The sequence below is a fragment of the Eschrichtius robustus genome, chromosome 12, assembly GCF_028021215.1.
Source record: "Eschrichtius robustus isolate mEscRob2 chromosome 12, mEscRob2.pri, whole genome shotgun sequence".
Classification (NCBI taxonomy): domain Eukaryota; kingdom Metazoa; phylum Chordata; class Mammalia; order Artiodactyla; family Eschrichtiidae; genus Eschrichtius; species Eschrichtius robustus.
The window spans coordinates 87,135,341-87,147,083 of record NC_090835.1 but is presented as its reverse complement, the minus strand read 5'-3'; the positions used below and the strand labels follow the sequence as shown (position 1 = coordinate 87,147,083).

Here is an 11,743-nt window from a genome sequence, read left to right as displayed (position 1 = left end):
TCTTACATCTCATCTATCAGCTCCACCTTCAAAATATATCCATAATTCAACCAGTTTTTACTATTTCCTTTGCTGTCATACTAGAAGGCCTTTCAATCTCTCACCTAATTTAAAAAATTTTTTATTTTATATTAGAGTATAGTTGATTTTTAATGTGTTAGTTTCAGGTATACAGCAAAGTGGTTCAGTTACACATATACATATATCTATTCTTCTTTCAGATTCTTTTCCCACATAGGTTATTACAGAGTATTGAGTAGAGATCCCTGTGCTATACAGCAGGTCCTTGTTGATTATTTATTTTATATATAGTAGCGTGTATATGTTAATCCCAACCTCCTCCCCTCTCCTTTTTTTTCCTTTGACACAATTCTACATTAATTTTTGTTTCCTTTCTACAAAACCATTTTAAAGGCATTTTACTGATTGAGCACCTCAGGTTTTATGTGAAGTTGCTCCTGTTGTAAATAAAGAGGGAGTTCGTTACTCTGGAAATTTGCTGCTGTCTTTTCCTCCAGGCCAGTTCTACCTGGCAACAAGATACAGTTTGAGGTGAAGTCCAAACATTCCTCATTTCACTTAAAAAAGAAAATAATCTTAGCCTGCCCTGTGGCCAGTAGTGGTTGTGACCACAGCTGGCCATTGAGAACATTTCCAGTATGTAGATCCTCAGGCGTTTCTCGGGTCCATCACCTCAACTTTTACAATAGGCCCGTCACTGGTCCCCCAGTTTCTAGTAACCTTGCCCCTTTCCCATCTATTCTAAACACAGAAGTAGTGCAAAATTCCCCAAGGGTTTGAAACTCTCCAAGAGTTTCCCTCCTGTTCAGTAAAGAAACCAAAGTGCTTCTAGTGGCCTGCAAGAGCCCTCCCCTTCTCCCCTCCACCCTCCTCTCTAGTTCCTTGCTCTTCCTCAGACAAGTCAGACATACTCCTGCCTCAATCCTTTGCACAGTCTGCTTCCTCTGCCTGGAAACACCCTTTCCCAAACACATGCCTACCTCATTTCCTCATATCCTTCAGGTCTGCTCAGATATCACTTTCTCAGTGCAGGCTTACCTGTTCAACATATTTAAAATAACAAGACAATAAAAAGAAAAAAGAAGCCATCCCTATTATCTTTTTGCTATATTTTTAAATTCATACTTATCACCATCTACTGCACTATACATTTTACTTATTCATTGGTCTGCATTTCCCATTACAATGCAAACTCCATGAGGATAGAGTTTTGCCCATTTTGTTCACAGATTTAGTCCCAGTATCTCGAGGAGTACATGTTAAATAGCAGCTACTCATTAACAATTTGTTGCATACATGTTGAATGAATGGTCTACCAGGGTACAATAAATGAGTTTTTCCACAGGTGGATGTACAAGCAAATTTCAAGTGTTTAACCCTGAAAGCGGACAGGAATGGTCTGTTCATAGATAAAGGTTCTGAATTCCATTTATATAGCTCCCTGTTGTGGGTGTGTGTATAAACCTGACTGAGTTGCTAACCGTGGGTCTTCTGTTTAATTATGTGACCCACCGTTGCTAGTCAGTGCTTGTGCAAGGACTTAAAGCTTGACCCTGCTGTTAGGACTAAGCACCTAAGACTTCTAATCCCATCTGGAGAGGTGCAGATGTTCATCTGTGTAATCACTAGTTGTTCCACTTTCCAGACCTTCAACTGTCCAGAAATAAACCCTGACTCCTGAGCTACTGGAGCTAAGGCTGGATGAAGATAATACATGAGGCTTCGAGGGAGTGGGAATCTGTTCTAAAGAGGACACATTTTCCTATAAGACTTCTGAATAGTGCTTTTAAGAAATTGTATTTATTTGGTTGTTTTGTATTTTGAAAAGGTAATATACTCATAGAGTTCAAAAATGTATAAATAGTTATACAGTTAAAAATTTCCTCCCCATCCCTGTTACTCACCTACCTGGTTCCTTCTCTTTTCTCCACCATCCACAGGTTTCTACTATTATTAATTTGTTACTTAACCTTCTGGAGTTTCTTTATGCACTTGCATGTAAATATATAGATTCATATGTTCTGGGTCTTGCTTTTGATACCTCACAATATATTTTGGAAAACTTTACGCATTGGTAACATAGAAAGCTTCCTTGTTTGTCTTTGCTTAGTTTTATACTTTGTTGCAAAACAAACATACAGAGAAGTAAATAAAACCTTATTTCTACAACTTAACAATTAATTACAAATTGAACACCCATTTAACCATTACTCAGGAGCAAAAAAAAAAAAAAAGAGCATTGCTGCACTCCAGAAGCCCTCAGTATGTCCCTTCCACTCACCCTGCCTTCCACACTCTTCTTATCCCCCCAGAAAACCACAATCCTGACTTTTATGGTAATCATTTTTTACATTCTTAATACATTTAACCATCTACACATACATCCCTAAACAATATATCATAATTTTGTGGTTTTTAAATTTATATAAGTATAATCATACTAAATGTTTCCTTTGTGTCTTCTTTTCACAAAATTATGCTTGTAAGATTCATCCATAGTTTTGTGTGTAGCTCTGATCTGTTCATTGTCAATTGTTGAATAGTATTCAACATTATTTATCCAATTTACTGTAAAGGTTCATTCAGGTTGTTTCCAGTTCTTGGCTATACACACAATACTACTATGAACATTCTTATACAGATCTCCTTGTGCACATATTTCCTTTGGGTATATTTCTAGGATAATAGGGTATGTGTATCTTCAACTTACTAGATAGAATCCAACTGTTTTCTAAAGTAGTTGTATCAGTTTAGACAATAGTGGTGATGAAAGTTCTTATTATGTCACATCCTTGACAAATAGTACTTCTTGTCATATTAATTTTAGTAATTCTTGTGGAAGATCAGTAGTATTTAATTATAGGATAACTTGCATTTTCCTAATTTCTAATAAAATTGGTTGCTGTAGTTTTAAAAAAATATAGTTCCACAAATTCTTTGGCACTCCTCTTATCAAAAGGTGGAGTCTGATTGCCTTCTCCTTGACTATGGGCTGGGCTTAGTGACTCGCTTCTAAGAAACAGAATGAAGCCGAAGTGACGCTGTGTTTGACATCTCAAGCTAAATAAAAGACAAACATCTTCTGCCTGGCTCACTCTCTCAAGAAGTCATAGACTTCATAGAGTCATGGACTCATAAAAGTTCTTTATACCATATTTTCATGCTACTCCTGTTTGTTATTTATATTGGAAATATCTTCTCCCATTCTGTGTTTCATTATTTTATAGTTTTTTTTTTTTTGGATGAACAGAGTTCTTCATTTCACTTAAATTTATCAAATTTCCCCTTATGTTTAGTGCTGTTGTGTCTTATTCCTTTAGAAACCCTATCCTATCCCAAAGTCCTCAGGGATTTTGAAATATTCTCTTCTAAATGCTTTATACTTTTGCCTTTTACATTTCAGCAAATTAATTAATGCAGCTGAAATAATTTTTCTGTATGGTGTATACTTTCCATATAGAGATCTAATTATGCTAGCACAATTTATTGAAAAGTCCTTCCTTTCCTTACTCTTCTACAGGGTCCTATTTATTACATACCAGATGTGCCCTTTTTTTTATGTTCCACTGGTCCATTTGTCTATCCTTGCACCAATACCACTCTGCGCTGATAAGGCTTTAAAGGAAGTTTTCGGGTATGGATGAGAACGTGTCCCCTTCCTCCTCTTTTCTTCTTCTTCTTTTTCTTGACTCTTTTAGCTGTTCTTGGCTCTTTTCATTCCCAAATATTTAGAAAGATCTTATTAAATTCAACAAAATGTTGAGATTTTAATTGGAATTACATTAATCTATTAATCAATTTTAGAAGAGCAAATATTTTTACAATATTGTATCATTTTACAATCCATAAACATAATATGTAACTTCAGTTATCTAGGTCTTATTTAATGCCACTCAATAGAGTTTTATTTTTCCTATGAAGAATTTTACATTGTTTCTTAAATTTATTCCTGTGTATTTGATATTAATGCCATTTTAAGTTCAATGTTAGAATTCATAGAAAAACAATTTATTTTGTATCCAGCAATCTTGCTAAATCTCTTACTGATTTTAATTATTTATGAGGATTTAAAATTTTCTGCATACTGTAGTAATAACTCTAAATAATAAGAATTTTATTTCTTCATTACAATTCTCTCTTTTGTTTGTCTTGCTTTGCAGCACTGGCTAGGACCTACAGTACAGCATTGAGTGGTAGTGGTCTTACTACTCTGAGATAGCTGAGATAGCTTTCACAATTTCACCATAAGTGTGATGCTGCCCTTGGCTTTTTATACATGTTCTTTTTCAAACAAAAGAAGTTCTTCTCTATTTTTAGTTTGCTTAGAAGTATTATTATTGGTGAATGTATGTTGAAATTTACCAAAACCTTTTCTGAATCCATTGAGATGATCATATGTGTTTCTCCTTTGATTTTTTAAAATAATGTTAATATTCCTTTTTTTTTTTTTTTTTTTTTAAGCTGTGCAGCTTGTAGGATCCTAGTTCCCGTACTAGGGATCGAACCTGAGCTGCCTGCAATGGAAGTGTGGAGTCCTAACCACTGGACCACCAGGGAATTCCCTTCTTTGATCTTTCAGTGGGATGAATTAATGTCGATTGATTCTATAATCTTCAGCCAACTTTCATACTTTGGATAAATCCAACTCGGTAGTGCTGTATTATCTTTCACACTTATATGGATAGACAGTGGGTCAATATTTTGTTCAAGAGTTTTGCATCTATGATCATGAATGAGACTGGCTTGGAATTTTCCTTTCTAAATATTGTCCTTGTCAGACTTTTGTATCAAGGCTATGCTAGACACAGAATGAGTTGGGAAGAGCAGACTCTCTTGCTCTCTGGAAGCATGGAACAGTTCTTTATTTACTGTTTGGCAGAATCCACTGGTAAATCTATCAGTGTCTAGAGCCTTTTTTTGGGAAGATTTTAAATTATTGATTCAAGTATACCCCAATAAACCTGACTTTAAAAAATGTCCTTCGGCAAGTTACATTTCCAGTCAATTTTGGTTTCAGGGCCATTAGGTACTATTATTATTGTTCAATAGAAAGGATATCTCCTACTCCTTCTGAGCCTACCATTTTTTGACTGACTAAATAATTTATAATTTATGCCATCATTGAGGTCACAGCATAATAAAATAGTTCACATAAGTTATTATATAATATGTACAATATACTATAATAGCTTACTGTAATAACTATTATGGTATATTGTAGTATATTATATACTCTATATTACAGTATGTTATTATATTATATAATTAATAACATATAATATTATATATGTTATATAATTACAATAGTAAACTTCCCACAAAGTGTCTGGCACATTTATATATCGTCTCATTTAATCCCTAAGGTAACTCTTGACAGGTAACCTTGTCATTATTTTACAGATGAAGGAACTAACTCTGAGAGGTTATATTCTCTGACCAAAAGTTACACAACTGATAGGTTACACAACTGATAGGTTGAGAAATTGGTGCCCTTAACCATTTTCCATACCAATTCCCTCAAATGAGCTATTTCTCAAGAGAATGTGCAGACTGCTCAAATTCTTTTTGGTTTTGCCTATTTCTTACTAAATTTATTCCTAAATATTTTTTGTTTCTATAGCTATTGTGAATAAAATCTCTTTTCCATTACACTTTCAAATTGTTGTTAGTATAGTGTATATGTATTTGTAGTACTATTAACTTTGTTTTGTAACTGCTTACAAAATTGTGTGAACATGTCATGCATTTTTCTGGTGAGAAAGTCTGCGACTTTCATAGGTTCTTAAAAGGATACATAAATTCAGAAAAGCTTAAACACTGCTGCCTTAAGTCCAGGTTTTCCCAAAGCTTGTGTAGCAAGTCCATTACAGTTTATGCTTATGTGTGAACAGTTTTCTTGGACACCAAAACAAACACCAGACTTTGAAAGTCTGGACTACTCTCCAAAACCATGTATTGGATAAGTTCCATAAGTGGATTTTTTTCTGTCCCTAGGTAGTGAATTTAAAATCACAGGATTCTGAGGTAAATCTTCATATTTTCAGGCCATTGTCTCTATAACCACAGGAAGAAGTCAGACAACAGACCAACGGACTTTTCTAGATGTTCTGAAACTCAAAATTTATTCTCATTCAGATGACCCTTACATATTTAGGTGTGTAAATAACAAATAAAGTTCCCAATTTCATCTTTTCTTGGTAATCTGCCCAAGACATGTTTCTAGTTCCTTTTCATCTGGGAGATGATGGCAACAATACTCAATTTAGGAGAGAAAGTTGAGAAAGTTACATTGCAAGATTAACTTTGAATAAATTCTAGGAAAACTAGCTTCATTTTATTATTTTTTAAATGAATGTATTTATTTATTTTTGGCTATGTTGGGTCTTCGCTGCTACACACAGGCTTTCTCTAGTTGTGGCGAGTGGGGGTTACTCTTCATTGTGGTGCGTGGGCTTCTCTTTGCGGTGGCTTCTCTTGTTTCAGAGCACGGGCTCTAGGCGTGCAGGCTTCAGCAGTCGTGGCTCTCAGGGTCTAGAGCACAGGCTCAGTAGTTGTGGCACACAGGCTTAGTTGCTCTGCGGCATGTGGGAACTTCCCAGACCAGGGACTGAACCTGTGTCCCCTGCATTGGCAGGCATGTTCTTAACCACTGCACTACCAGGGAAGTCCTGAAAGCTAGCTTTATATACCAACAGTTCGACTCATTCTTTGCCGGGGTTTTATCCAACATCATATCCTTAAGAAAAGATCCCAATGTTCCTACTGCAATAAATCATGGAATTTATACTATTTTATCTCAATATTCTTCAATATTCATAATATGTTGCATTTTGGAGAAAAAATACAAGGGTAATATATAGCATATATGGCATGTGGTCTATATCTTCATTGAATCACACTTGATGTAGAGTAAATAAGTCAATTTAAGAACCACATCTACAGAAGCCTGCATTAGTAATAAAAACAATAAATGTGGACCTTAAATATAAATTAATCAGGCCTTCCAAATTTTCGGGTGAGTAAACCAAAGTTTAAAGAGGTAAAGCAACTTAACCTCAAAATAACAAATAGACCTAGTTAGTAATAGAGCTGAGATTAGAATCCAGGACTTCCAAAACCCAGACATGTGCTCTTTCCACTAAACTATGTGGTCACGCTAGGAAGTTGATAGGTTTTTTTGTTTGCTTGCTTGTTTGTTTTGTTTTTGGCTGTGTTGGGTCTTCGTTGCTGTGCTTGGGCTTTCTCTAGTTGCGGTGAGTGGGGGTTACTATTTGTTGTGGTGCATGGGCTTCTCATTGCAGTGGCTTATCTTGCTGTGGAGCACAGGCTCTAGGTGTGCGGGCTTCAGTAGTTGTGGCACATGGGCTCAGTAGTTGTGGCTCACAAGCTCTAGAGCACAGGCTCAGTAGTTGTGGCGCACAGGCTTAGCTGCTCTGTGGCATATGGGATCTTCCTGGACCAGGGATCGAACCTGTGTCCCCTGCATTGGTGGGCGGATTCTTAACCACTGCACCACCAGGGAAGTCCTGAAGTTGACAGTTTTCAGGATCCTCTTTCTGTTTCCCTGGGGAAGGTCTCCATACTAGCCAAGTTCCCAAGGCATTCAGAGGATTTCTCTCCAGTGTGAAGCTTTTCATGTTGAACAAAAGAAGAGTTTTGTCTAAAGGTTTTCCTACACTCAGTATGTATATTTGCCTTCTCTCTACTATGAATTTTCTGGTGTTTTGTAAGATATGTGCTCTGGCTAAAGGCTTTCCCACATTCATTACATTTGTAGAGTTTTTCCTTAGTATGAGTGTTCTGATGTTTTTTAAGGTTTGTCTTCTGGCTGAAGGCTTTGCCACATTTATTGCATTCATAAGGTTTCACTCCAGTATGAATGATCTGATGTTGAATAAGGCCTGAACAGTAACTAACGGCTTTTCCACATTCATTGCATTTATAAGATTTTTCAATGGTATGAGTTTTCTGGTGATTTGTGAGGTTTGTACTCTGACTGAAGGCTTTTCCACAGTCATTGCATTTAAAGGGCTTCTCTCCAGTATGAATTCTCTTGTGCTGAATAAGGGCTGAACAGAAACTGAAAGCTTTCCCACAATCGTTACACTCATAGCGCTTCTCTCCAGTGTGGGTTCTCTGATGCTGAATATGCCCTGAGCGGTCACTAAAAGCTTTCCCACATTCAGCACATTTGTAAGGTTTTTCTCCAGTATGAACCCTCAGTGTTGTGTAAGGAATGAACTCTGGGTAAAAGTTTTCCCACATTCATTACATTTATATGGTTTCTCTCCTCTATGACTTCTCTGATGTTGAGTAAGGTATGTACTTCTGCTGAAGGCTTTCCCACATTCCTTACATTCATATGGTTTCTCTCCAGTGTGAGTTCTTTGATGTCGAATAAGAGCTGAGTAGTTACCAAAGGTTTTCCCACATTCATTACACTCATAAGGTTTCTCTCCAGTGTGAGTCCTTTGATGCTGAATAAGGGCTGAACAATCACTAAAGGCATTCCCACATTCATTGCATTTGTATGGTTTCTCTCCACTATGCATTCTCTGATGTTGAATGAGGTCTGAACAGTAACTGAAAGCTTTCCCACAGTCATTACATTCAAAAAGTTTCTCTCCAGTATGGACAATATGATGTTGAGTAAGAGCTGAGTGATCACTGAAGGCTTTCCCACATTTGTTACATTCATAGGGCTTTTCTCCTATATGAATTCTTTGATGTTGAGTAAGATGTGCACTCTGACTAAAGGTTTTACCACATTCGTTGCACTCATAAGGTTTCTCTCCAGTATGAATTCTTTGTTGTAGAGTAAGATGTGTGCTCCGGCTAAAAGCCTTTCCACATTCAAGACATTTATATGGTTTCTCACTAGTATGAATTCTTTGATGCTGAGTAAGTTATGTACTATGACTGAATGTCTTGCCACATTCAGTACACTCGTAAGGTCTTTCCCCACTATGAATTCTCTGATGTTGAATAAGGACTGAGTAATAACTGAAGGTCTTCCCACATTCATTGCATTTGTAGGGCTTTTCTCCAGTATGAGTCTTCTCATGGTTTGTTAAATGGGAACTCTGGTTAAATCTCTTTTCACATTCATTACATTTATAAGGTCGTTCTCCAGTATGACCTGTTTGATGTTGAATGAGAGTAGTGTGGTCTCTGAAGGTTTTCCCACATTCACTATATAAGGTTTCTTTACAACACATTTACTTTGTATAATTAAATCTGAGTTTTGTTTGAACATTTTTCCATGTGTACCACATTCATGGCAATGCTCTTCTATAGTATCACTCTGCTCTGAAACAAGTATTGATTTTTCACTGAAACTTTCCCCAAATTCATTAGATTCTATATCACTTTCTTTGGAAGAAATTTTCATGAAGGTGACTAAATCTTTTCCCAGATATTTCTGATTCCAGATTTCCAGGTTTCTCCCAATATAAAATTTCTCTTTGTAATTTCTTCCATCTTTATTCCTTGGGATGAACCTTCTTTGAGAATGTCCTGCTGCCCTATTGTTGATTTCTTGGCTCTAGGTTTAGACTTCCCATCTATAAGACATAAAAATACAAATTTACTATGAGTCTGATGCTAGGAGAAAAAAAGCTGCTATATTGGAAACAACATAATGAAACTGAAAATACTGAGAACATTCCATATTGGGAATATAAATATGGTGTGCTAAACTAAGGAAGGATGAGATGGAAAAGCTAGTGGCGTGAAAGGGTCTAATTCAAGAATAATGTAATCAAACAGAATAAAGCAAATGGCCTGTCAGGTGAGAAGCATGATTAGGGAAAAGGCTAAATTACAGAACTTAGAAAAATATGAAGATGAGCATGGATTAAGAAAGGAAAACTGTTATCAAAGAGAGATGGTCTTTTAGGGAGTCTCCTGTGAGAAAACTATTTAAGCAACATTTAAACTATTATCTTAAAGGCTATTAAGAGGTATTTAAATGTATTTCAAATAAACTTTCCTATTAGATTTGGATTTTTGACTTGCATAAAGCACTGCTTTTACCTAATCTCTCTTTTTCGAAAAACTGCTAATGTTATTGCTTTACCTTTGAGGTAAGAAGAGCAGAAACTAGGTCTAAAGGGAAAAAGAAAGACTAAAACGGGGGAAATTTATTCTTTTGAGGTGGAAAGTAATTCTTAGGGCTTTCCAATGACAAACCTACATTGTTTTTATTCTCAGTCAAGGATAGAAAGGCAAGAAACATTAAGCCCAGAGGACAAAAGAGGGATTATATGTCAGCATATCTAGTAGTCCTTCACTATGGGTTCATACTTGAGAGTGAGTACTAATATGTTGATTGAAAGTTAAGTGTTTGTGTGTAAGGACATGATGAATAATTGGTTTCACTGCAGGATTACTGGGCAGGGACCTGGCTGTTTTGTTAGAGTATCCCCAAATGTTGGCACCTATAGTGTTTTATTTTGGGCTGATCAGTTTCCCCATAATGAAATACTTCAACCTTCTACTTGGAAAGTGTGTTACCAACCAAACTTGGGTCCACCTGCCCGTGCGCAGTAAAGTCAATTTACTGACATCGGGTTGTGGTGAAGGGAAAGTGCAGCATTTATTGCAGGGCGCCAAGCAAGGAGTCCAGGTAGCTAGAGCTCAAAAGGCCTGAACTCCCAGATGTCTTGGCTTTCAGGGAAGGTTTTTAAAGACAAGGTGAGGGAGAGGGGTTTGTGGGGTGTGTGATCAGCTTGTGGACATTCTTCTGATTGGTTGGTGGTGAGGCAATCGGGAGTCAACATCATCAACCTTCTGGTTCCAAATGGACTGGGTCTACGTGCTTGTGGGCAGCATACAATTAACTTCTTCCACCTGGGACGGTGTAGGGTTCAGTATCTTCAAACCAGCTCAAAGGACATGGCTCAGAATATTATCTATAGCCCTTAAGGATGAACTAAATGTCCTTGACTTTTTTAATGGCTAAACTATTATTATTTTGTCCTGCTTGACTGTTTTCCTTCCTTTCTGCATTTCTCACTTCTTTGATTAAATTTACTTTCTGGAACTTGGAGGAGGCCTAGGAAGCTGAAGTTTTTCTACAAACAAGAGGTAGGCAAAGGACATGGGGTGGGGGCAGGTCTGTTTGGGGAAGTCCCCATAGGGTCCTGCTCCGTTACAAGGGGGTGGGATGTAGAAGCTTGATGGCCCATGTTCTGAGTCAAGTGAGTCAAGTGAAAGGAAGAATTTGTGGAGGGAGGGCTTCCCTTTTCAGTATGTAGATTTTCACTTAAACATCTGTTTTCAGTGTGACCCCCTAGATCCGGGCATATAAAAAGCAAGCATTAAACATGAGGAATTAATGATTTTATTAACTGTATTCCTAACTTCAACATTATTTCTTCCTTGTAACTAGTTTATTATTGCTTCTCCTGTCCAAAAAGTCCTTCTTTTTTTGTTTTGCCCATCTAATTCTTGACCATACTTTAGAGCCCCATTTATTACAGTAGTTTCATGACATTCCTAACTCTCCAGTTTTCCTGATCTCCCACAGTATTTACTGTACTATTTTAACTTCTAATTTATTTTTTAACATCTTTATTGGAGTATAATTGCTTTACAATGGTGTGTTAGTTGCTGCTGTATAACAAAGTGAATCAGCTATACATATACATATATCCCCATATCTCCTCCCTCTTGCATCTCCCTCCCATCCTCCCTTAACTTCTAACTTTAGTGCTTAAAT

The 11,743-nt window shown here is 36.7% G+C and overlaps 1 protein-coding gene across 1 annotated transcript in view; it reads right to left on the bottom strand.

Annotated features, from left to right (window-relative positions):
- The window catches only part of LOC137774104 (zinc finger protein 841-like), a 50,126-nt gene that overhangs the window by 7,598 nt on the left and 30,785 nt on the right, over positions 1-11,743 (bottom strand). Inside the window, 2 exon segments of the mRNA XM_068559219.1 lie at positions 7,605-8,243; positions 8,246-9,213. Coding sequence (XP_068415320.1) covers positions 7,605-8,243; positions 8,246-9,213 — 1,607 coding nt within the window.